The following is a 27,811-nucleotide window of genomic DNA, read 5'->3' on the forward strand; positions in this document are numbered from 1 at the left end:
GACTCCATTATTAAAACCAAAGCTCTCGAGGTGTGTGTCACCAGCGTGTGACTACTATCTATCCTTTTTGTTGATTTCTTTCTTATTATCTATTTATTTTCACTTTTTGGAAACACCCCTCGGGAAATCTAACTGCCCTGCATTGCATAGCTAGTGTGGAACTGTCCAGAGGGAGTCCAGGCCTGAGGGCAAGAGAGCACTAAGGTTGGACAAGGACTATGGTTAGCCAAGTGGGGTCATTGACTAGCCAAAGTGGAATCTTTTGCTACAGAGGCTACATTTCAGTTCTGGATGTGGCCGCAATGTACAAAGAGGGTCGGATGACCTAGAAAGATACAATGGCAGCATCTCCTAAAATTTAGGGAACTGCTATTTTGGGACCTGAAAATGTGTTGACGTCATTACCTCCGGAATGACAAGGGGAACATTTTCTTACTCTGCCGTGAAGTCAACTGGGCAACCGGCTGGGATATTTTTAGACGGCAACCCCGAAACGGGAAAATGCTTATAAATGTGCCAAGTGGCACCTTTTGGTGCACTTGCCTCATGCAACAAGAAGTGGCGCTGAATTTAGGAGGGAGAGAGCCTCATTTTCAGTTTTGTCACAGGTTAAGAGCTATGGAGTGCTTGCTTTCCCTCTTATGCACAGTGCGGTGCTAGGAGTGATGCCCTGCATGCTACGCACTGCCCTCTCTCTCCCCTTTGGCAGTATGTTATGCCCCTCTAGTGGGCTCTTCATTTGACCAATGTACAGTTGTGTGGGTTCATGCGCGATTGCCGAGGCAAGAGTCTCTTGCACAGGTACTGGATTAGCTAGCGGCTAATCCCCCCGCAAGTACAGGTGAATTCGGAGAGGTTTCACGCCAGAAATCTCGTCCGATTCAAAGGGCAAGTAGCCCTACAGGTGCGGGAGCTCGAGGACTTGCTACGGATGCGACTGGCACGCGAAACGGAGCCCGAAACAGTAAATTACAGCCTGCTGTGTATTTTTGCAGGTTTAGGGTTTTGGCCCTAAACAGACCCTAATACCCCCAGGAGGTTCGGGGACGCAAGGGGACCGCTGTACCGGTGATCTGGCGCATTTTCAGGGCTGAAAACAGAGAATTCAGCGTGCTGCAGATTCTCGCCAGGTTTTGCAAAGTGCCCGTATGCGTTGGGAAAGTCAGTCAATGCGTGGGAATACTGATTGTGAAGGGTCCTAGTACAGTTATGCTGCCGAAATCAGGCCGGAACAGTTGAAATTCAGCCAAATTTGTGCGGGGCAGCTGGTAGGGATCCACAGCATTCATTCCCTCTTTTAAAGAATAAAGAAATACCGAAAGGGGCGCCTAAGTTAGGGGCCAATCTGGTGTCGGTCTTCTCATACAGGTGCATTCTAGCATCTGTATCCCATTCCCCTCTCTTGTGTCACTATAGCGAAGGTAAAATAGACGACTAATAATGGGTGAAAGCTAAATCAAGGTTTGAAGTAAAGTCTACCGCCCTTTTTAGATTGAACAGGCCGGTTACATGGTTCCATTGCCGGGATTAAATCACTTTTTCCCATAGAAGTGAGCCTTGGGCAGTTTTGGGCTTGAAGACACAGGGGATCATAGACCAGACACAAGGAATTGCAATTATGGCTGACAGACCAGATGATGTGACTGAAGAGGTTTCCTCTTCACAGGGTCAACAGACACATGAAGTGGGTGAGTCCTCAAGACCACCACAGACGGATGATGATATATTCAGGACCCAGTTGGCTACTGTTGTGGCTATGTTCACACAAGTAATGCAGAACCCGAGGTTTTTAGCCTTTCTGCAACCTCCTGTTCCGTCTCAGCAAGTTTGGTCACTGGATCATGTTGAAAAGCCTGTTAAGGCTCGAGCATAGGTGATTCATACCGCACAGTCAATGGAAACACTTGTACACTTGACAGAGAACATGCAGTCTCCACAACCTATGCCTAGGGTGCAAGAACAGGTGGCTGAGATGCCAGTCTTTCAAGCTGTACCAGTTCAGCCCGCCACCTTTCAGCAGCCTATAGCTGGTTCTAATGGGCAGGGAAGCAACCTACAGGCTATGCAACAGGTCTTCCCACCACCTTCAGCACACCCTGGCTATTTTGGAGGTGGATCGGTATTCCAGAGCATGGCTGGTCATGCACTTGGAAATCAGTTTTACACGCCAGGAACAGTGTTTGGGGGTGCTCAAACAATGATGCCTAACCCCATGTATGGTGTCACAGGCATGCTACTAGGGTTTCAAAGCACTCAGGGCCAATTTGGAATGCCACAGGCAAATTTTGGTATGGCTGGAATTACAAATCAGCAGCCAAATATGGCATTTCCAGGTCAAGTTAATAGCGGCCAAGGAACACAGATGAACCCTAATAGTGTTCCCATGTTTCAGTCACTTCCATATGACAATTTAACGCCGCTGGAGAGGCCAACTCCGTATAAAGAAGGTGGCAAAGGTGTGTCTTTCACGACCTTTACAGGGTTTGATGACAGGAAGAAGGCTCTCTCATTCCTCCAGCAGTTTGACAAGGCCTATGCAGGGGGAAACTTTACAGAGGCTTCAAAGGTCCGCAAGGTAGCCACTTTCTTGACATGGAATGCGGGACAATGGTGGACAACTTTATTGCTTCAAGGGCAAGCTCCGTCCACATGGATTTACTTCAAGCAGATTTTTGCAACAGCATGGTTATCTGATGACTTTGAAGCAGATGTCATGACAGAATGGCACCAGCTAAATGCTGCCACTTGCAGAAATCTGGATGATTACAATCGGAAGTTTTGGAAAGCTCTACTTCCAGTAACTTCCTATAGGTTTGTGCCATTGACAGAACATATTGAAAAATACTGTTGTGGTCTACCCAAAGGATTGAGAAAATACTGCACGAAGACAAAAGTCACTACTTTGACGCAGCTCATCGAGGTAGCAAACACTGGCAATGGTTTGCTCAAGGGAGAAGATTGTGAATTTAACACTGGCGTCAAGGCAGGATCAGGCAAGAAAAATTCAGCCAAGAAGCACGTTCCCAATGAGGCTCCTAAAGGGACTCAGGAGTCAGCCAACACAGGGAAAGACAAAGCTACGGCTGAATCAGAAAAAGGACCGGCAAAGAAATGGAAAAGACGTTTTCCTCGCAAGTCAGAAGAGCAAAAGAAGGTCCTGAGGACAGAGAACAAATGCTTTATATGTGAGAAGCCTGGCCACATTGCTTACAATTGTCCTACAAAGAAAAGGCCAGCTGATTCTGATGACAAGGAAGACAAGAAAGGAAAGAAGGCCATGGCTGTTCTAGTGCCAGATATGGTGGGCGACAAGCCAAATTCAGATGCAAGTGAGCTTTGCAGAGCATGGGGAAAGGTCAGGGATCAAACAGTGCTTATCTTCTTTGATCCAGGTGCCAAAGCCAACTTCATTTCCCCAGAATTGGCTTCAAAGTTGGGAATCAGACCTGAAGAGATGGGGTATACAGCAGAGGCAGGTTTGGCATGTCCTGGCCATACAGAGGCTGTGACACCCATCATTGGAAAGTTGCGTCTACATATCCAGTCCTATGTAGATGCTGAAGAATTTTACATCATGCCACTGGACGGATGTGATGTGTTGCTAGGTATTCCTTGGTTGTTTCGTGTACAGGGAATCATGGATGCCTACAACAAAAAGATCACTGTACAGAGCAGGGGAAAGACTCACATTCTGGATGTAAAGCTTAAAGGGGAGTCTATTCCTACTGTATCAGCTTCTGCTATTACTTCTGTAATGAAAAAGCATCTTTCTGCGTACTTGGTTTTTGCACGTGAAGTGTCAGATTGTGATGAATCAAATTTATCTGTGCTAGATAAAGAAAGGTCAATGTTTTTACAACAGTATAGTGACTGTTTTTCCGATTCATTACCGTCTCAATTACCGCCAGAGAGACCCGAGGACCATGCGATAGATTTGGTGCCAGGCAGTAGCCCACCAAATAAGCCTCCGTACAGGGTTAGTGCGGCTCAGCAGAAAGAGATAATGGGCCAAGTACAGGAGTTGTTAGAAAAGGGGCTGATTCAGCCGAGTTCATCTCCATTCTGTTCTCCAGTGTTGTTGGTGCAGAAAAAGGATGGCTCATGGCGTATGTGCATCGACTACCGTGCACTGAACAAGAATACCATCAAGAATAGGTTCCCTATACCTAGAATTGATGATATTATGGACAAATTAGAAGGAGCAGCTATGTTTAGCAGGATAGATCTAAAGAGTGGGTACCATCAGATCCGCATTAGATCAGAGGATGTGCACAAGACTGCTTTTAGAACGACGTTTGGCCTTTACGAATTTTTAGTGATGCCCTTTGGTCTCACAAATGCTCCTGCTACGTTCAATAGGATGATGGACAGAATTTTCCGTCCACACCAGCAGTTTGTTGGTACATTCTTTGATGACATGATAGTCTACTCAAAGAATGAAGAGGAGCATAGGCATCACTTGGCCATTGTGTTTAAAGAGTTACGCAGTCATAGGTTGCTCATCAATGCAAAGAAAAGTGAATTTTTTCTGGAAGAGATTCACTTTCTGGGACACATTGTCTCAAAGGATGATGTCAGAATGGATCTTGCAAAAGTTGAAGCGATCAAGTCATGGCCAAATTTGAAGACGGTGCATGATGCATTTTGTACCCAGACATGGTATTAGATTCACCATTTTGTAACAGATTGGTCTCATAGGTTATTTTGGCCTTTTGAAGACCTTAATATAACATTTCATTTCATTCATTTCTCCATCTCCATATCTCTACCTCTCTCCCTTCAAGGAAATAAAAGAAACCATCATTCATACCAAGTTGCAATCATTAAAACAAGGAAAGAAGTAAAGTGTAAAACCTAGATCTTCACCATTTCAATTCTGGTGCACCCGACATCTTTTGGGAAAAAGCTTGACTAATCTTTACTTCCAAGAAACTGTCATACATTCATCTTTCCATGCTTTATTGATCATAAACAAAATCGGTTTTTTCAAAAAGGCTCAGAAAGCAGTACAAAATTTCAAATGTTAAACCATCTTGGCCAGGTGATTTCTATTTGCCCATCAAACACAAGACTTCGTTTATCTCCTCTTTTGTTAAAGGTTCCTTTAATGCTAAGTAGAATCAAGTGCAGTCAGCCAATTCTTGTATAGAATTATACCAAATTTTTTCGGCGTTTTGACGTTGTGAATATTCTCCTTCTGCCTATACGCATCCAAACCCTTGAAAAACTATTTAGAGGAGCAACAGTCATCCATTTTTGTAGTTTCTGTTGATCCTTGAGCAAAATAACATTCTTTGCCCGCAACAACTCCTCTTGTTCACGCTTTGAAAGTGGCCTTTGTTGACCATTAGCAGCGAGAGATTCACGTGCTTGTTTTACTGGACTGCTTCTTGTATATCATTCATATAAGACCGCCCATAGTCAATAATAACAACTTGCATACATTGACAAAACTAGAACCATGCAGTATCAATGTCCTCATAAACCTGATGATAAAAAGGTACCAATGCCTTATTTTCCCTTGATCCTTAGGTGCCTCTGTTGCTTCTTTTCCCATCATGTCCCTTATTTGGCCCTTATTCCCATCTCGTGGGGCTCGTTATGTGGTTGGCAGCCTCTTATGTGGGGTATATGGGGGTGGGTAGGGGAAGAGTATGAAAATAGTGCACCTATGGAAGCCTAAGTGAGTAAAATATATGATGAGCTTCCCTAGCTCTAAATGATAATCACGTGGATGTGCAGATCAACGGGCCATGACCTCGACCTTGCGCTCGGCCCTTGATCCCCTCCCACCCATATGATTATCATTTAGAGCTAGGGAAGCTCGTCATACATTTTACTCACTAGCACATCTACTAATAATTGCTGGTGGATCTTTATATATGTCTGGAGTGTCTCTGTAGTGGGATATATATGTAGCGTAGTCTCATACAGTCTCGAGAGTCTGTCTCATAGTCGTGCATTTTTCATTTTCCTACATATTTGAGTTGTGATGCTTCCCAGGTATTTGGAACTTTGGACCTTGGTCTGGAGCCCATCACCTTCTGTCTGCTACCTGCTTGGTGTTGAGGATCACTGTTCAGTCTTATCTTGCTACAATGTGCCTATGTTGTCTATTGTGCCTAGCTGTCTTCATTGTAGTTTCTTGAGTGAGGCTTCATTAAGGTGCCCACGACACTGAGAGCACTAGTGCACACACATTTTCCTGGTACACATCTCTTGCATGTACCACAAGGCTTACCATACACACTTATGTTGGGGCACATGCACCAGTTTTGATGTAGGCATGCATGCCTAAAGCTCTACAACTCACATAATTGGTAATTATTGCACAATCTTGATTGGAATCGAGCGGACTCGTTCCAAAGTTAAAGTCATTCGATTTTAATCAATTCTAACTTGGTGTGCAAGACACCAGCTCTTTCCTGAAAAGCTCACCAACAATTTGTCTCATGCAGAATATCCAGATTCTTTCTTCAACCTTGCCTATTCTTGGCATTGATGTCTGGGATTCCCATGCATTGCTTTGGTCTGAAACCAGTGCAGAGCTTTTTCATATTGGTCAACCAGGTAAACTGGTTGTATTTAAACACAAATCTATTGTACGTAAGATTTCCTGAAAATTAAATGGCTGTTTATGCACGCTCTTTTGTGCCTTTTTAGTTTACAAATTCTGTACTTTATCTGTATGACAAAACAAGCAGGACATCGGTTGGTTGCTTCGCTTCCTTCTTTTGGTTGCAGTTATTATGCGCTGCACCAAAATTATATTTTCAGGGTGCAAGGATTGACGATTGAAGTTCTGGATTTCCAGGTATAATGCTTATGAACTAATGTTGCATGCTGGCAGCCCTTTGGACTTATCACAAGTGTGTGTGTCCGTGCTTGTTTGTGTGGTAGAATGGAACTCGTGTGCATGTGCGTGCGTGGGTGCACACGTATAACAGTGTATGCTTGTTTCACAAAGATATGTGCTAGTTTTGCAAAGAAACGTAAGGTGAAAACAGACAGTGGTCATAACTTGAATACTTTGTATGTGATTGCAATGATAATTGCTATCTTATAGGGGACTCTGAGACACAAGCTGGAGCTCAGTGAACCGCAAGGACGTGCAATTTCCCTAGATGTTTGTTTGGACTTCTTTCTTGTGGTATGGTATGGAATTTTACTCGCTATGGAAGATTTTGCAAAACTATCATATTTTTGCCCATGGGATACCTGCTACAGTATAAAACAATAAATTACAGTATCGTTTGCAGGTGTGTTCTACTTCTTTTGTGAATAGAGACACCCGGCCTGTTGGCTGGTTGTATACTTGTTGGAACGAAAAGCATTCTTGCTTAGTTGGTTTCTGGTAGCAACATCACGATTTGATGGCATTGTAAGTGTCAATGCAACCAGTTGGCTCCTATAAAATTTTACAGCTGTTGCCAATATCAGATTTAGAAGGCTTTTAATAAAGCTGGATTCAATCATGCTAGATTGGATCCAGCTGCTGCCAATCTCAGATTTAGAAGTCTTTTAATAAAGCTGGATCCAATCACGTAGATTGCGAGGATAAGGTTGTCTTTTTGTCACAAGGCAAAGTGCACATTCTAGTCAAACCTAGCATCTAGCATAAGCACCTATCAGGCTGACAAACTTTCTTTTCTCTGCGATGTCCTTACCTTTGCCGTTAGTGTTGGCATTACCTTCTCATTGAATTCAGCGCAGTTGCTCCTTCCAATAGCAAGACTTTGTTAGCCTAGTAGGTGCTCATGCTAGATGCTAGGTCCTTCCAATAGCAAAGAAACATAGTGAACAAAGTATTGACAAAGATGAACTTTTTGGCTCTCTCTAGAGCATGGTGGACCAGTAGCCAGCATTATAGTGGTGAAAGTGAAAGGAGCATTGAGACAAAAATGCTCCATGGTCTAAGTGGATTCTGGACTTGGTAAGAGTCACATGCAAGAGGCAAGCGCATGAATGAAGATGGGTTCTTAGTAGCTTTAAGAAAACACAGCTGCTTTCTGAAAAAACGAGTTAACTTTCCAAAAAAGCACGTGCTTTTTCGTAAAGCAGTTTGAGTTATCTGAATAATTGGGTCCATAAGTGAGAGGATGTATTTTGAATATGTCATCAAAGGATGACTAAGCATTAGAGACGGGATATCCCTAGGACCATCATGGAACAGGTATTCCTAATGCATTATTCAAGGAGAATATAGCACTGTGAAAGGGAATATGTGCTCGACCACCCGAAATGGGTACTTCTTTGGTACATCACATCACATCAAATGAGTCACAGAGTATTGAGAAGGCATATCAGACCATCTAGAATGGACATTTTTGATCCGTCAGGATGGATGATAAGTATTAATTTCGTAAGTTCAATATGAGAGAGAGAGAGAGAGAGAGAGAGAGAGAGAGAGAGAGAGAGAGAGAGAGAGAGAGAGAGAGAGAGAGAGAGAGAGAGAGAGAGAGAGAGAGAGAGAGAGAGAGAGAAATGAAATGAAATGAAATGTTATATTAACGTCTTCAAAAGGCCATAGTGACCTATGAGACCAGAAAGTTACAAGGTGGTGGATCTGATACAAAGTCAGAGTAACAAAATAACAACAATACAAAACAAAGATATATACTATGGGATCCTAGACTGGTCGATGTGAACTAAAGCAAAAATGGGCGGCTTGCTGGGATAGCAGGAGATCTAGCATCGGTCGTTGGCGGATTGCATCAATCTACTCCATGGTTAGTAGTCTGACCGGGTGTCGTGCATGCCTGGCCAAAGTGCTCCGACTCTTCTGACGTAGCCTTCGTCGATGCTGTGTAGTCCTCCGCAGTCGTGGGCGCCTGGATTTCCCCAGTTCAGTTGCTCGGTCGATCAGTGTGCCTCTGGTGTGAGACGAGGGGGACCTCTGCTGTGGGAGCGGTTCTTGTGGCTGTCCCGTGTCTGCTCTGAAGAAGTCTGTGATCCGTCTTTGAGACTGGCTAGCCTCACCACTCATCAGGCTGTCTCTGTGTCTGTGCAGCTCGAGCAAGAACAAACCCAGGCATCTCTGATCCTCGTATCCCATGACTCTTGAGAGTGGGTATTTCTAGTGTGTTGTGAGGTGGGTGACTGGAGCACTAGGATGGGAATACTCCATGGTTGAGTAGATTTGGGTTGAGTAAGAGTTGCGTGCAGGAGGCAAGTGCATGAATGAAGATGGATTCTCAGTAGCTTTCAGTAATTATGGTTGCTTTTCAAAAAGTGAGTTGTTTTTTGGTTGCTTTCCAAAAAAGTAGGTGCTTTTCCATAAGGGAGTATGTGTCAGCATTGCAAATGTGCATGAGTGTAACATGACACAATAGAACAGTTGGTCTGGTTTGGTTCACACTGGACGGACTCTCTGGGTTGGACAGTGACAAGTGGTAGGGATACAGACGGTGGTCTAGTGGACATCGTGGCCAGGTCACCACCACTACTCAGTTTGGAGATAGACTTAGATGGCTGACATTTATGAGCCGTTGGTGGCTCTTTATGGTTGTACATATGGGTAGTAGCTGTTGGGTCATCGGCAGTATTATCTTCTTCATATATGGTCGAGCGTCGTCGTCTGGAGTAGTGAGTCTATACACACAGCATGTCTGCACCATCCCTGCACATCTGAGCCTCGACACCCCCATTGTACTCGTGAGTTCTGGGCTGGAGCTGAGTGTGCTGCCACGCCAAAGTCTGTATCGGTTCTTTAAGATAGTCGAGTCCATATGTTCTGGTCTATTGCTGTGTCTCTGTGTTGATCAACTATTATCCATTGTTTCCTTTGTTTCATTCTGTTTTGAGTGAGATGTCACGCACATTGCATTGAGGAGCACCCACCGTAGAGAGCACGACACACTATCTGCGCTACAATGAGATTGCTTTTGAGGACACGTGGGCAGTGTAAAATCCTCTGTGCCATGATCGGTTCTCTCTAAGTGGAATTTGCATCTGAAATCATCTATATGGTGCTAGGAACATTTGTGTGACCTTTGGGTCTTGGACTAACTTGACTGAGTTTTGCTGGAACCAGCCGAGAGGCCTAAAGACTAGTAGAGCATAAGAAACAAAAGAAATCACAACTTTTAAAGTTCTACTGAGTGGCCCAAAGTAACGAAGGGGTCAGGAAGTGACTAATAATCCTAACCCCTACCTACTTATGGAGCACTGGCTGAGGGGCCTTAAACCCAATCATCAAAAGCTTGATCACTCGAGCTGATTTTTGCAAATCGCGCTGACTGCCACGTGGCACTGTTGTACATATATTTGCATTTTGCAATGGCAGTTGTGGGCAAGTTTTTACGCCAGCTTTTGGGTGCAAATGTTTTTGGATAAAAGTGCCTTTAAGTGTTGCTAAATGGACCATTTTCTTAATTTTTTGAGTAATTTATTTTTATTGAAATTAGGATATTTAAATGTGTGCACTTGAACCGTGAGGTTAGGAATTGTAGATCTAGTGGATCTATTGAAAGCCATCAGCAACGGGCAACCCTGATATGTCATATGATGGGTGACATTAAGCATCGTGAAGGGGTTGAACTGTTAGTTGGGTAGGAGACTGGGAAACGGATATTCCTGATGTGTCACGTGATGGGTGACGGGAGCATCGAAAAAGGGAATATTCCTTTGGTCTGGTAGGAGAATCGAATTGGAAAAAAAAATAAGCGTAATGACGCAAGGACAAGAATAAAGATGGGCTCAAAGAAGCTTTTTCTAAAAAGCGGAATATCTTAAAGTGTTTTTTGGGAAAAGCACATGCTTTCTCGTGAGGAATCTGTGTTTGCATTGCATCCGTGCCTAAGAACTGCATACGGGGATGCCTGGAATGTGTGTATAGCATAAATTTTCAGCTCAATCTGTTTTATTGAGGCTTGTCCAGGTTCACATTTTTTTAAAAAGTGACCGGCCGCCCACATAATAAGTGGGCAGCCCTCTTTTAATAAAAAACCAAGGCCTCTAAAAAGACCAGCCGTGGTTGGCACAAAAAAAAAAGATTGTGCGATTTTTCTCTCCCTCAGCGCTTGCCAAATTCAGTTGCAAGGCCCCCCTACTAGCGCTACCTGGCTGCCCTATTCCAGCCGGCTCCGCACCGGCTATTCCTGTCGGGTGCAGGAGCGTATAAAAGCAACCCACTCTCTCTCTCTCTCTCTCTCTCTCTCTCTCTCCTGCGCGCTGCCTCCCCTGCGCGCTGCTCCCTCCTGCGTGCTGCCCCACCCCTGTGCGCTGCTCCCTCCTGCGCGCTGCCCCTCCCCTGTGCGCTGCTCCCTGCACGCCAAGACGGCCAGCGCGCTACCTCCAGCCCATCCACTGAACACACACACCCCATCCCCATCCCCTGCCCGCTGCCCCCTGCTCTCTGACCGTCTTGCTTATTGCCGTACCCGCAGCCATCTCTCTCTCTCTCTCTCACACACACACACACGGATACATACCCACACACACACTACACACATACACATACACACACGTTGAGTGCTCTCTTCCCCTTCTCCCCTCTTCTTCACAATATGAAGAGAGGGTAGCTACGAAGACAACCATGTCTTCCCCCATCATCAAGACGCCGACACCGACAACGAAGACAACGTCCTTCATGCTCACGAACAAGAGGCTTGCACAACTGGAGAAGGACATGAAAGAATGGCGGATGGAGAGAGAGATATGGAAGGAGGAGAAAGCCACCTTCATCAAGCTATGGAACGAAGAGAAGGACATGAGAGCGGAAATCCAAAATCTCAAAGAGGAGAAGGAGAGAAGGGAACGGAAGAACGAGAAGGAGAGGGAGAGATGGAGGAAAGAGCAAGAAGAGATGAAGGCACAAATCGATCTCCTTCATGCTTCCATCACATCCCTCACCCCCGAGGAAGGAGAGATTAAAGAGGAGGCTAAGGAAGCCCTCAAGGAGGAGATCACCAAAGCCCTCATCGCAAGCATTGAGGACAAATTAGAGGCCACCAAAGAAGGATGGGTCGAAGTGGTCAAAAAGAACATCAAGAAGGTAGCAAGAGAGGAAGCCCAAAAAGATGAGGTACTCATCGTACACACAACCATCGAAGAGGAGAAGATGCGACAAGCTCGCCGTCTCAATGTGCGAGTGACCGGCATCAAAGAAGAAGAAGGGTCTACACCCGAGAGCGATGGGAAAGCTTTATGCAAGAAAGTGGGATACAAGGAAGAAGAGATCCCTTTCTCCAAAGTTTGGAGAGCCGGCAAAGATCCAAAGAAGAGAGCTCTCATCCTCCAATTCGCCTCCGAGGAGTCTCGAACTTCCTTCCTCCGAAAGAGGGTCATGTTGAGAGGGATAGAAGGCCCCCCGATTTATCTTGATGATGAACTCACAAAGATGCAACAAGATCACCGTCGCGCGTGCATGCCTCGAGTCCACCAAGCCCGCAAAGAAGGAAAGAAGGCAGTATATCGAGATGGTAGGGTTATCATTGATGGCAAGACCATCACATAGGGACTCGCGGCCTGTGGGACACACGAGGAGATTCATGTCACGGTTTGGAATTGCAATGGAGACCTATGGACACACCCAGAGAGACTTGAGGAGGTGATGAGAGGTCGAGACATCATTCTACCTACAGAGACACACGAGAGCCCGGAGAGAGGGTTACCACGGATACATGGATTCCAGTGGGAGTCTCTACATCGAGGATGTATGCGCCAGCACACCACTCGCGGCTCAGGAGGAGTGGCCATACTCTTTAGACAGGGGCTTCACAGCAGACTACAGATTGTTGCCCGGGACCCACAGGCCCGCTACATGTGGATTCGCCTCGAGCTCTCACGAGACAGGATCGTCTACATTGCCCTTTGCTACTTTGCTCCCACAGGCTCCAGATTCGCCCCTATTGAGCAGGAGTCACCGTACGCATGCCTCACGGAGGAGATTATGGAGTACTCCACACCAATGCTCGTACACGCAGTGAGCAGTGTGAGGCATATGACCATGAGGACCCAGAGGCACTACACACTCTAGATGAGGAGTCTACTATGAGAGATACAGCAGACAGAGCTCCAGTCACAGCCTACGGACGACATCTACTTCGACTTGGCTCCCAGCACCGTCTCGTTATTTATAACGGGATGGTCCAGTGGCCCACCTCAGGGGGCCTGACTTGTATGCCACATGGAGTTGCAGAAGGAGGGGGGAGTAGAGTCGACTATATTCTGGGACCCAGGGAGGCTACACACCTTATCACATCCTTCACCATTCCACCCATACCCATCGGAGCCGACCACACATACCTCTCTTTCTCCATCACCGGAGATACCATCCCACACAGATCCACAGCACACACTCCACACACCACCATCCATTTCACACATGAGCTAGCCTCTCTTTACTCGGCCAAGGTCGAACATGGCCTATGCCTCCTCCACCCATCCACACCACTCTCAGTTCTCACATCACATATCTCTTCTGTTCTCCACACTTCAGCTATTAGCTCTTTTCCACACACCACTCACACAGGACGCACTCCCCCCCCCCGGGACTATGCCTCAGAACCGCTGGTATGATGATGAGTGCAGAGAGCTATACCGACGCCTCCGTGCACGGCGAGCCTTAGGAGAGATCACAGAGAGAGAGGCCAGACGGCATATGAAGACGCTAACACGCCAAAAGCGGCGAGCATTCGAAGAGGCACAGGAGCTTGAGCTATACCGCCTATTCATGAGCATGGATAGCGCGATGGCATGGCACACCCTGCGCGAGCCACGTCCGACTACAGCTATTGAGGATCCACAGATATGGCATGATTATGCAGAGCGACTTTATGAGGTGCCAAGGCAGCCTCCTATCCCACAGCCACATGAGCCACGCCCCACGTGCTCCTCCTTCTTTACAGCAGCGATGGTAGAGAGGGCCATACGCCGCATGCAGCACAGACGATCAGCTGACCATACTGGATTACAGAGTGAGCACATCATTTATGCGGCCTCCACTATAGCCCCGTTGATTGCACATGTCTTCAACCGGGCTATAGGGGAGGGCTTCCCAGAGGAGTGGACACAGCACACCATAGTGCCTATCCACAAATCTGGCGACACCCTGGACCCAGGGAACTACAGGACTATCATGATTGGCCACACGATGGCCAAGCTATATGGAGCAGTACTTGAGGCACAGCTCAGCTGCTACGCAGAGATCGAGGGTTTACGAGCTCCAGGCCAGGCAGGTTTCAGACGAGCTTTCTCCACCACTGACCACATCTTCGTTCTGCGCTGCCTCATTGATGGGGCAAAGGCGCGGAAGAAGAGGCTTTACTGCTGCTTTGTGGACTTCCGCAAGGCCTTTGACACAGTCCCACGCGAGAGACTCTTCCAGCGCCTTCACAGCATTGGGGTACCAACAGAGATGATTTGGGCCATATATGCTCTCTATGAGAGGGTGACGGGTCGGGTTCGTTGCCCAGGCGGTTTTTCAGAGACCATTGCTAGCACCATTGGTGTTAAGCAAGGATGCCCACTCTCCCCGACACTCTTTGCGCTCTACATCGACGAGATCTCCGACTACATACTGCGAGCAGGGGGAGAGGGGAGCGACTTGGCAGGTACTCCGGTCCACATCATGTTATATGCTGATGATATTGTGTTGATTTCAGAGTCACCCGAGGGCTTGCAACGCCATCTTGAGGCCTTGGACGAATTCAGCCAACACAGGGGGTTGACTGTGAACCTTGGCAAAACCAAGGTTATGATCTTTCACACATCCAGTGCAGTGCGGAGCGCCGCCACCTTCACAGCAGCAGGAGGACAGGTTGATGTAGTCACCTCCTATGGCTACCTTGGCATCACATTCACCAGCCTACCAGGACCCTTCACTATGAGGCAGGCTGCTGTTGACAGGCTCACCCGAGGATATGCAGCTCTGGCCATGCTAGAGCGGAGATGCCACCAGGCACACTTTCAGGAGCCCCGCACGAAGGGGTGTCTTTTCAACACCTTAGTCACCCCGGCCTTGATGTACTCGGCGGCAGTATGGGCACCAGGATTGACAGCTGACCAGTGGACACAGCTTGAGAGACCACAGGTATGTATGATCTCACGCTTGCTCCGCAGCAAGAAGACAGTGCCACATGACATTATTAGAGCCGAGCTCGCCACACCACCTATGGTTGTAGAGGCACTATTCCAGATAGTTTGCTTCATTCAGAGGATGAGAGAGCTACCTCCTGACAGACTTACCCGTAGAGCATTTGAGGCAGCTATACAGCTATCAGAGAATGGGCATGAGAGAGCATGGTACTCACAGGTCAGAGCATGGTTTGAGGGACACGGTCTTGACATGGAGAGCCTACCACCATTCCAGTACGACCCCCACTCACCATATGTTCACCTCTCTCGCAGTGAGAGGAACTTGGTATTGAGACAGGATCTGTGGCAGCTATACACTAGGAGAGTCTGGGAGTCACCTGGCTTGGGGACGAGGATGTCAGATTACAGAGACCAGTTTCTCACCATATTGTTTGGGGGGTTCATACAGAGACCACACTACATGGACACATATATGCCACATAGCTCACGGGTGGCGATTGGTCAGCTGAGAGTGGCTTCACACAGGTTAGAGATTGAGATCGCGAGACATACTGGTGTTCCCAGGGAGGAGCGAGTCTGTAGAGCCTGCACAGAGGAGGTGGAGAGTGAGGAGCACTTTGTATGTAGATGCAGAGCATACACTGAGATCAGAGGCAGGTATGAGGCCTTATTCAGAGGATAGCCCACTCTCCGAGAGATCATGGAATCTCGAGATCAGAGACAGCTCGGACGTTTCTTACTAGAGATACAGAGCCATCGGGACACACTACTACAGCCACACACAGCTACACAGACAGAGGGGAGACAGTCGCAGCTCACAGACTTCTTTCAGAGGATTTCCGCCCCTCCCTCACCAGACACTCAGAGGGGAGTGACACTCCCACAGGCGGAGGTGAACCGAGCTAGACGACGACCACGAGTCACAGGCTACAGGGGCGCGAGCTCCCACCACCGACAGATCGAGGAGATCCGAGCCCGGGAGCGCCGTGCCACTGAGGAACGAGTGGCTCAGATGAGGGCCGACCCGACAGCTTTCATCCGGGTAGCCTTGGCACCAGACCTGCCCATGTACCACATACTACATCCCCCCATTAGTACAGGATGGAGCTAGATAGCTTGATGCATTCTCATGATTGTACTACCTTGAGCATATAGACATGCATATACCCCTAGAGATAGAGCTCCATCCCTCCTCAGATACTCCACTACCTACATTCAGTTTAGTTTTGTATCAGTTTTGTTTCATTTGTCTTTCCGATAGATAGACGGATGACATACACACCATGTACATTTGATTTGTCTCATAGGCCGATTTCGGCCTGACATAGACGTTAAAAATCTTTCTTTCTTTCTTTCTTCTTTCTTTCTCTCTCTCTCTCTCTCTCTCTCTCTCTCTCTCTCTCTCTCTCTCTCTCTCTCTCTCTCTCACTCTCAGAGTCACACGGAAAACCCAGCGCTAGCAACAAGGAGAATTTCCGGTAGGAATCTGCAAGTGATTGAGTGAGACTGGTATTCGGAGTTTGCGTTCACGTACTTGGAGCGACAGGTACCAATTATGAATTTGTGAATCGAGTTGTTGTTTCGAGTTTGTGCTTTTGTAGGTACTTCATCACGGAGCAGGAGCAAGGAGGCCTCGGCCTATGCTCAGAGATTCCGGGAATGGAATCGGGAACGGTTTGTCGAGCTTCATGCTCTAAGAATAAATGGAAACAGAGTTGAGAGCTCGGCTTTCGGGAATATCCCGCATGGGAAGGAATTGACCATCGAGTCGGAAGATTTAGAACGGAGGGGTCACTTCGGTTTGTGCTGGTAAAAAAGATTCTCCCTAATAAAGATTCTCTTTAAGAGGGGGGACCAGCCCATCTTCTGGTCCCAAATACTGTGTCGATCTTTTCCCTCATCTCTTTTTAAGTTGAAAGATTATTTATTTTCAGCTTGTTGATTATTTGTGTGCGCTCCCGTTTGTGACAGTGGTCTCAGAGCTCGAATTCCTCCCTTTCTTTGCAAAGGAGGACGAAATGGGAAGAACAATGACGAGCCAGGAAGAATCGCTGGAGACGAACTTCAGCAAATGCGAGTTCAACTCGCGGAATTGCAGCAACTTATCTCGTTGCCGGCTGTCCAAAAGGTTTTGGACGGAATTAAGAAGCAAGAAAAAGAACTTTCTTTGCTTAACGAAAGCAAGGATGTCTCTATCTCTTCTCCATCATACTCTCTCGACTTACTACTACATCTACTTCTCATACAATATCTAAATCTTCTCCAAAGAAGAAAAATCCTGCTCCTTCCCTACGTAATGTAAGGTGCAGCGGAAGTGGATGTTGAACTTTGCTCAAGATGAGTGCTCCGAACTATGCTCAAGGTTCCTTTTTCTTATGGAAGGGAGAGCCTTCCGTTCTTTAATGAGAGAGTGCAATGGACACAAACAAAGTGAATGGACACTGTGCGTGAAGGTGCATGAGACTGAGAGATAGAGAATATGACAACCGGAATGTTGTCTAACCCTCCTCCGAAGGCCCCACTCTCTATGGCGAGAGCGGTCTACTTACGATTGCACAAATCTCTACCATGCCTGGACTTTCCGACGATGTCGACGATGATGAGGACGACGACGAGACGATTGAAATCTGAAAATGCTAAGGGGCTGAAATCTGCAAATCTTTATCTGCTGAATTCTGACTCTATGTCGGTGACGATGTCGATGGCGACGATGCGACGACGACGCGCTGAACAGTGAAAACGCAGATGCTGAAATCTGCGTTTTCCGGGCTGAATCTGCAAACTACACTGGATTTGACCGTGCAGCGAGGATCTGCTGTGGGAAGGTGAGACCTGCGAGGTTTGGGGGTTCTACTCGGAGTCTGACTGCCGAAAACTGAAAACGCCGTGCTACTGCTGCTTCTGTCGCGAAGATCTACAAAAACGCTAGGTCTTTGGCTGATCCAAAAACGCTAGGCTGATTTGGGGTTCTGCGGTGAAAATCTGCTAACGCTAGGGCTGATCTGCTGTCTATTGTTGCCGTGAATCTGCAAATGCAAAAACACTGGCTGATTTGGTGCAAAAACGCTAGGCCTTCTGCAATGCTGAAAACACTAGGGTTGTCGCGGGGTTGGTCTTGCTGAGAAGTTGCCTGTTGAGCAAGGTGCTTCTGCTGACTTTTTTGCCAGAACGTGATAGCTCTGGTTTCCTCATATATAAACTTAGCAAAATTGTCCTACCTATTTTCCAACAAAAGTCACTTCATAAATAAGTGAAAAATGTCAAAAATAGGGAAAATAGGTTTAATGCATTGGAAAATTCCCCTAATGGATTCTGATGGGAATGCTGATGATCTTGCTGTGTGCAACCGGAGGATATGCATCTACTCTAAGTGACTGGTCATGCACGGTCTGCGAACAGACTCACAAAAGTGCCATAACACTTCCTAAGCTAGACTACCTGGACTGACTGAACCCTTGTCATGTTGTAGCTTGTCCACGGACACATAGGGTTGGATGTGTCACGTGACACGTAATACTAAAGAAAAGCCCAAGTTCAAGAAGGAAAGCCGCAAGCGTCACCGTAGGATGCAGGTTTTCAAATCCGGTGACAAGGATGTGAAGTTTGACAACTACATAGGAGCAGAGATATCTCCAAGGCACTATCTTTCATCAGGCAGTTTGAAGTTGCTTTTGCCAATAGGAACTCCACCGGAAAATCCAAGTTGCATCATGTTGGGATGCATCTCAAGGAGACAGCAAGCAACTAGTGGCAAGGCAAAGAGCAATTTATGATGTGTAACAAATTGCTGACGTTTTAAAGTCTAAAGAATGGAGCCAACTTACAGATGATGTGGCTACCCGAGAGTAGAAACCCTAACCCTAATTTCTGCCCCTAACTGCTGAAACCCTAATTCTGGAAACCCTAACCCTAAAACCTGCAAACCCTAATTCTAGAAAACCTAACCCTAAAACCTGCAAACCCTAATTCTAGAAGCCCTAAGAAGAACAAGTAACAAAAGAAGAAGTCCTACCAACTTATGGGAACCCCGTCCGATGAGGCCCCAAGTGACATAAAGGCATTAAAAATAAAGCAGAATACACTCAAAAGACCTTGCACATCAAAATATGATGATGTGGCACCTGTACTGACGTTTCGGAATTCGTGGCGGATTTTTAGGGAAATCCCGAAATTTTAGGAAAGTGATTTTTTGGGGTCAGCTTTTCATATTTGATGCTTTTAGGCTTTGGGCCTTTAAATATGAGCCTTGGGGGCCCTCTTTGACACTCTTCAGCGCGTAGATTGCAGAGGAGGTGCTCCCCGGCTGTTGTACTTTGCGAATCAGTAGTAATACAAAGAAATACCGAAAGGGGCGCCAAGGTTTGGGGCCAATACTCTCTGGGGTGGAATTCTGTCACTCCGTGTCGCATGTCGTCTCTCTCTATTTCAATTCAGTTGTTATTTGAAGTGCTTAAAGCTGTTCAATCTGTTCTTTTCTATTGGCACGTGGTGCTTGCCTTGTGACAGTGGTATCAGAGCATCAGGCGTGTGCTTTTTTGAAAGCATACCGGTCCTACAAAAGAGCAGGCATAGCTATTGGAATTGAATTATATTTGAGGTATCAGCCACTCCCACCCTTAGTTCATCGCGCATTGGGCGCGCTCTCGTCTTCACCGCTCGTGTCTTACAGGGCATAAGCCAATTAAGATCACTTGCAAGAGAAGGATCCAGATTTCTTTCGAGTCACTATTTTTCTCAGAAGCAGTGCCATGCAGATGTTGATGTCTACAACTACCCAAGCAGCATACTCCAAGTACTTGTCAAGCTTTCAAGAAAATTTTTGCCCGAAGTTATATGGTTTCTGACATCTTCCTTTGGAGTGCAACTTCTGGTAGAGTGGGGTATCTTGAAATGCTTGCCATGGAAACCTAGCAGATTATAACTTGAAATTTCTCGATATCTCTCAGTAGATGTCTCTTCACGAGCAGATGACCTTGGAGGTTTAGTGCGATTGCTATCTTGGGACTACCATCGCCACCAAAGCAACATTGTTTGTCCAAGAGCTGACAGACCATGCTGTGCTCGGCTACGACCTCATGGATGGAACCTAACCCTAATTTTTGGTGCAGGTTTCAAGATGGAAAGTCAGTCGACTTTTCGAGCTCGACTGATGTCGAGATTGCTTTTTAAGTTTGAGTTCTGTTTGATCTTGTTTCGTGATCCTGTTTGGAATTTGTTTGAAATGGATGGTATTTGTTTTGAACCTGTTTTGGTGCTGATTTGAATTGTTCGACTCTGGTTTGATACTGGTTTCAATGGTTGGTGATTTTACTCCGGGGTGGAGAAGTGAGAAATACTGTTTTGGTATTGTTTGAACCTCGGAACGACGCAGGCCGATGCCTGGGGAGCGTTTCGTTGTATGTTTGAAAACCTCCGAACGACGCAGGCTGATGCCTAGGGAGCGTTTGGTTGTATGCTTGTAAAATAATTGGTGTTGTGACTCCCAGCCCGGACCTGGATGGTTATGCGGGAGGAGTATTAAGAAGTCTGAGTAGTGGTTACTCTCAGCACCTCCAAACGACGCAGGCTACGGTCTGGGGGGCATTTGGTTGTAAAAGGCCTCTATATCTCCCGGCCCGGACCTTGTTAGGTTATGCGGGAGGAGTGTTCATTGGCGGCTTTATGTTTCTATGTCTTGTAACATGCATATGTAAGCATTTGTGTTGCATTGTGATGTGCCAACTACTGAATATTCCTAATTGGATGAGATTGCTTGGGTATGTAATTTTAGTGCATGAAGACACCCGTGGAAGATCAGTACGGTCTGGGTGTGATGGCTAATTTTACTACGCCGGAATATCAAGAGTTCCGATATGGATGAAAGGAGCTAACTTCTTGATCAAAACAGCCGAAAGGAGAAGCTAACTCCTTGATCAAAAGAGCAGAAAGGAGAACCTAACTCCTTAATAAAAAGAGCAAGCTGATTGTCCCTAGGAATGTCCCTCGGAATGACCCTCGGAAATTTTTGAGCTAGCTTGAGTTGTTTTGCAGATATGCTGTAATCGCGGACGATTACTCTCTTTCAAGAAGGGGAGATGTAACAAATTGCTGATGTGTCAAAGTCTAAAGAATGGAGCCAACTTATAGATGATGTGGCTGCCTGAGAGCAGAAACCCTAACCCTAATTTTTGCCAGAAACCCTAACTGCTGAAACCCTAATTTTGGAAACCCTAACCCTAAAACCTGCAAACCCTAATTCTAGAAAACCTAACCCTAAAACCTGCAAACCCTAATTCTAGAAACCCTAAGAAGAACAAGTAACAGAAAAAGAAGTCCTACCAACTTATGGGAACCTCGTCCGATGGGGCCCCAAGTGACATAAAGGCATTAAAAATAAAGCAAAAGACGTTCAAAAGACTTTGCACATCAAAATATGATGATGTGGCACCTGTACGGACGTTCCGGAATTCATAGCGGATTTTTAGGGAAATCCCGAAATTTTAGGAAAGTGATTTTTTAGGATCAGCTTTTCATATTTGATGCTTTTAGGCTTTGGGCCTTTAAATATGAGCCTTGGGGGCCCTCTGTGGCACTCTTTAGCGTGCAGATTGCAGAGGAGGTGCTCCCCCGCTGTTGTACTTTGCGAATCAAGAGTAATATAAAGAAATACCGAAAGGGGCGCCAAGGTTTGGGGCCAATACTCTTTGGGGTGGAATTCCGTCACTCCGTGTCGCATGTCGTCTCTCTCTATTTCAATTCAGTTGTTATTTGAAGTGCTTAAAGCTGTTCAGTCTGTTCTTTTCTATTGGCACGTGGTGCCCGCCTTGTGACATGATGACCATGGTAACCAAGGAAGAAAGCGTCCCCCAGAGGACCCGGATCAGCCTAAGAGGCTAGAGGGTACTGGCAAACGGCTCAAGTACAGACCTTTAAAGAGCAAGGAAGGTGCTTCTATTGTGGTGAGAAAAGACACATAAAGACCGATTGCCCGGTTCGGTAGCAACGGCAGGAACAAGCATCTTCGAAGAAGGAACCCGCTCCACCGAGCTTGAATACCATTCCTGATGTGCAAGGGAATACCGAAACCGAAAACGGGAAGCGTTAGCTCCTTAAAGACTGGGGATCCGTGAATAACTAGCGGGTGTTGATCCTTTACGACCGTGGATCAACGGACAACTTCATCTCACTGGGAACTGCAGAACTCTTGAGGCTCACACCAGCTCAGCTTGGAACTCTGGTCACTTCCGGATCGGCATTCGAAGGGTTGACCACCAATGCAACTCCCGTGCAAGGACATCTCAATCTTTAGATTGGCGAGTACAAGGACCACGAATTGTTTTTGATGGCACCCAGCGAGGGATGTGATATCATCTTGGGTATGCCATGGCACTACCGTATGCAACCTGTCCTAGATTATGTAGAAAAGACCCTCGCTTTTGAGCATGAGGGCAAGAACATCAAAATTTTTGGTGATGCAGGGGATTGGCTATTCCCTATTGTAGGCCATATCTTCATTCAGAAGGAAATAAAGAAGTGCGTTTTCGCTTGATCTTCGCATGAGAAAATGATAAAACTAATAAGGGTTCGCTCTCTAGTTTGGAAATTAAACGTTCTCAATTTTTTGAAAAGTATAAAGATTGCTTCACGGATACTCTGCCGGACAAGCTACCTTTGGAACGTCCGGAAGATCACCCCATTGATCTTGTAGCGGGAAGCTCTCCCCCAAACCAACCCCCTTATAGGGTTAGTCTTGCTCAGCAAGAGGAAATTTTGAAGCAAGTCAACGAGCTTCTGGAAAAAGGTCTAGTACGACCAAGTACTTCGCCTTACTGCTCTCTAGTTCTACTGGTGCAGAAGAAAGATGACACGTTTCCAATGTGCATAGTCTACCAGTCTCTAAACAAGATCACTGTCAAGAGTCGCTTTCCGATTCCTCGGCTTGATGATATTCTCGATAAACTGCAGGGTGCAAGCATCTTTAGTCGCATTGACTTAAAGAGCGGGTATCATTAGATACGCATAGTCCCTGAGGATGTCCATCAGACTGCCTTTCGCACAACCTTTGGACTTTATGAATTTTTGGTAATGCCTTTTGGCTTGACCAATGCTCCTGTCACATTCAATCAAATGATGGATCGAATTTTCAGCCCACACCGAGCTTTTCCAGGAGTGTTCTTTGATGACATACTCGTCTTTTTGAAGACCGATGAGGAACATCGGAAGCACTTGGACATAGTGTTTCAGGAATTGCGAAAGCATGAGTTGCACGTGAATGCAAAGAAGAGTGAGTACACTGTCTCGGCCATATAGTCTCACACAACCAAGTGAGTATGGATCCTGCAAAGATCCAAGTTGTACAAGATTGGCCCACTCCCACTGTGCATAATGTACGTAGCTTTTTGGGATTGTGGTCCTATTATCGAAGGTTTATCCGAGGCTTTGCTTAAGTAGCAGGACCACTCCATGACCTAACAAGGAAGAATATATGGGGTTGAGACAACAAGGTACCTTTGATAGGCTAAAGTATCTATTAGACCATGGACCTATTTTGATAGTGCCGGACTTAAGGAAACCATTCGAGGTTCATTGCGATGCTTTAGGTGATTGCATTGGTGCAGTGCTTAACCAAGAAGCCCTTGCAGTGGATTATGAAAGTAGACGGCTTAAGGATGGAGAATTGCATGCCTCGCATTATGTTCTAGGAGCGGATTTTGTGATCAAAACCGATCATTAGAGTTTGCGGTATTTCCTTACGCAACGGAAATTATCTGAAAAGCAGATGAGGTGAGCTAACTTTTTGTCCATGTTTCACTTCGAGATCCTTCATAGGCTGGGAGTAAGAACGTGGCTGCAGACGCATTGTCTAGACGGCTTAGGGTGAATACAATTACTTTTGTATATCACCAAGAACTGGAATCACTTCAAGGTTTGTATTCGAACGACCTCGACTTCTCCTCCATTGTAACATTCCATCCAATTGGATAACCCAAATGCCTAGTGATGACATTTGAAGACACAATCTCACCTACTGGCCACAACAGATTATGCCAATCACAAGAATGGAGAGGCAAAAGCTTCGATTTACAAAAGTTGACTCTAAGCCCAACCGCAATGCCAAAAAGTTCCAAGGCTTCCATAATCACTTTGACATCCGCCTGCTGATTACGGGGCGTGAACAACCAATCATCAGCGTAGGCCTAGCCAATGAATGTACGACTCGAAGGTAACCGCAGACCATGAAGACTCTCAACAGAGGTCAAGTGATCAAGATAAGTCAACAGCGGGTGAGTGCCAATAGCATACAACAGAGCACTAAGGGGGCAACCCTGCCTGACCGAACAACCAAGAGGCCAAGATTCAGTTAATTCACCTTCCAAGATCCCTGAAGACGCGCTACATGCATACAAAAAATAAACCACATTTATGAATTTAGGACCAAACCCTAGGCACCTCATTGTGGCGGCAATGAATTCCCACTGTACAGTGTCAAAGGCTTTTTCAATGTCAACTTGCATAACCAGCACATCCCGTTGAGTGTACTTAGCATACTCCATGCCAATCATAACCTTAGCTAGATTATCCATAATCTGGCGACGTGGAATGAAACCATATTGAGCCTGATGGAGTCTTGCTAAAAGATGATCCTTAATGCGGTGCATTAGCATCTTAGCCAATATCTTATAAACCACCGGCATCAAAGTAATCAGGCGCCAATGAGAGAATTGCTCACAAAGCGCTTGCTTAGGCAGCAATTTAAGTAAACCTTCTTTCCAAGATAGTGGCAAATCCTGTTTCTCCCATGCCGCATTCATCATGAAAAGCAGTGGAGGTTCAAGAACCTCCTAGAAGGAGAGGAAAAATTCCACAGTAAGCCCATCCCAGCCAGGAGACTGCCAATGGCCCAAAGCATGCAACGCACTATGCAATTCTGAGGCAGTGAAGGGGTCCTCAAGGCCACATGCATCTTGCGGGGAAATGATCGGAGCAACAAAGGAAAGCATCAATTGGCGCGCATGGCAAGCAGATAATGATGGCTGGGAAGGAGCAGCAAACACTTGTCGATAATGCAAAACCAAGGCATCTGCAAGTTCTTGCTTTGAAGAAGTCCAAACACCTGAGGAAAGCATAACCCGCTTGATTGCCTGTGAGAGTCTTGAATGATGCAAATGCTTAAAGAATTGCTTTGAAGCACAGCTTTATCCATGAAAGCCGGTTGACGGGCACGCGTCTGCCATTTAGCAAGCTTTCACTTGTCATTACGCTGAATACACACAGAAGCTTCACATAACTCCGACATCTCGGAATCAGACAGAGGCCGCAAATCAGCCAATACTTGCAGTCGTTGACAAGCTTGCTTGGCATCTTTGACATCCCCTCGAGTGCAGTGCATGTAATGCAGCATCAAGATCAAGATGCATATGAGCAAGCAGAGGGGGAATAACCTCAGAAATCATGTCACGAAAAAGCTTATGAGTGAGATAAGCATTGCTAACAAGTAGCAGACGTTTCCTAGGAAGAGCCCGATTGCAACGAGTCTGCCCAAAACTCACATCCAGCAAAACAGAGTAATGATCTGATAACTGCAAGGTGTAATCAATGTTGACCTCACATACAAATTCCTCATATTGTTGCAAATTAAGCAAATACCATCTATCCAACCGTGCTCGATAAGAAGAGTGGGCAACATGCTGAAAAGGGAAATCAGAGGCATTTGGATGCAAATGCCGCCATATATCAATCATCTGAGTAGAAGCAAAGAGATTATCCCATTCTTGTCTTTCCGCAAACAACATATGTGAATTACCTGTGGTACTATCATCCATCTGAGGGGTATTATTAAAATCACCGCAAAGGAATGCATTCAAGGTCCATGAGCGAGAAGGGATATCTCGCCATAGAGCAGCCCTTGTCCAGATGATGCATACGTATAAATGCCTCCAAATTCATACACCTGACCGTTCAACAAGCATTGAATTGCCATCCAGCGGCCATGCAGATCATTAAACAAGAGAACTGGCTGAAGCTCATGTCGAACTAGCATCAATAAACCTGAGTAATCTTGCAAACCAGCATATGCAATCCAGTAACCTGCAAAATAAGAACACTGACAAGCAAAGTCATGCTGATTGTGTTCCTGCAAAACCACGATATCTGCCTTACATGTATGTACATAGCGCCAGGCCAGTCACCAATTTATCAAGGTTACATAACCCACGCTCATTATATGAGATGCATTTAATGCGACTATGCATTGGAAACCATATTTACAACGGCAAGAAACGCAAAGATCAAGTCGAGATGCCCATATGGACATCTGCATCCACCACATCCATGCCAGAACCCATCCGCTGAGTCAACCCATCCGCTGAGTCAAAGCAGGAAACTTGTCGATAGAAACTGCCTGAGAAGTGGAAGCCTCACCCAAAAGTACATCCTTATAATTAGTGCATTGCTTTTTCCCAAGCGTCCATCAACGTCCGATTGTCATTGCAGGGAAGCTGCTTAAATGATACATTCTTATTGGCGTTAACCAGTGGAACATAATTACGGGAGGAAAGTGGAGTATGAATTTTCACTGTCTTTTTAGGTACCACCCACGAGCCAACATCACTCTCCCACAGAATGCATACATTTGCAAATTAACTGTGCCTGGAATACACTGCAAATTAACTGTGCTTGTAGTACAGGAAACTGCCAGTAGTAGTAAAGTGCCTGGCGTTGATGATGCAGCAGGTCGTGCAGAGAACTGACAGCAATGAACAGGCTGGGGACAACAGGTTGGGGACAACGAGGGCTGAATACCTGCAGGGTTCAGGACAGTCGCACAGAATAGACAGGGCTCGTGTGCAGACGTGGGTAGACTGCAGCAATGTCACGCTACACAGAGGATTGGCAGGGAGGAAACTTCTCACTGACACACACTGCTGAGGAGTTGAGCCCACTGCAGAGGAACGTGCAGGTGTAGAGAGGAGGTCCTCGCGCAAGATTTCTCTCACACGCAGACAGAGCGAACTATGCCTCACACACACACACACACACCTTATACAACGACCACGCTATATGGTCACCTACATGCCACATAGCTCATGGGTGGCAATTGGTGAACTCAGAGTAGCATCCCATAAACTAGAGATCGAGGTGGGGCGAGCTCATGACATTTCATGGGAGGAGAGAGTCTGTCGAGTATGCAGAGAGGAGGTGGAGAGTGAGGAGCACTTTGTTTGCAGATGCAGAGCTTATGATGATATTAGAGGCAATACGAGTCACTATTCAGAGGGAGCCTACCCTCCGTAAGATCATGCACTCTAGAGATCAAAGACAATTGGGGCGCTACCCGCTAGAGCTACAGAGGCACAGAGATACACTTCTGCAACCACATACAGAGACACAGGTGGGGGGAAAACAGTCACAACTTACAGATTTTTTCCACAGGACCACACCCCCTCCACTCCTTGATCCATCGAGGGGAGTGAGTTTCCAGCAGGCTGAGATGAGGTGGGCCAAATGACGCCCGTGTACCGGATGCCAGGCCCCACGACTCCACCACATACAGATTGAGGAGATCCAGACCCGAGAGCGTCGAGTTGCTGAGGACAGATGAGCCCAGATGATGACTGATCCAACTGCGTTCATTTGTGATCCCTTGCTCTTGACCCTCCCATTTACCACATTTTACGACTCCCTATTTGCACAGGATGGAGCTAGCTAGCTTGATGCATCTGCATGGTTGTACTACCCTGAGCATATAGACATGCACATATCTCTAATACTAGAGCTACATCCCATCTTCCCC

General features: G+C 46.3%; 1 protein-coding gene across 6 annotated transcripts in view; it reads left to right on the forward strand.

Moving 5' to 3' along the window:
* Positions 1 to 27,811, forward strand: part of LOC147437327 (uncharacterized) — a 209,745-nt gene that overhangs the window by 11,333 nt on the left and 170,601 nt on the right. For 4 of the 6 annotated variants that reach the window (XM_086486880.1, XM_086486881.1, XM_086486883.1 and 1 more), the window contains exons 2-4: positions 6,459 to 6,570; positions 6,705 to 6,814; positions 7,067 to 7,150. In XM_086486880.1, the coding sequence (XP_086343006.1) occupies positions 6,459 to 6,570; positions 6,705 to 6,814; positions 7,067 to 7,150 (306 nt within the window). Of the gene's footprint in view, positions 1 to 6,458; positions 6,571 to 6,704; positions 6,815 to 7,066; positions 7,156 to 7,262; positions 7,382 to 27,811 lie in introns of those variants that run through there. The other 2 variants (XM_086486884.1, XM_086486886.1) reach the window with 2 other exon arrangements.

Source organism: Adiantum capillus-veneris, chromosome 17, assembly GCF_014529385.1.
Source record: "Adiantum capillus-veneris isolate H3 chromosome 17, ASM1452938v2, whole genome shotgun sequence".
Classification (NCBI taxonomy): domain Eukaryota; kingdom Viridiplantae; phylum Streptophyta; class Polypodiopsida; order Polypodiales; family Pteridaceae; genus Adiantum; species Adiantum capillus-veneris.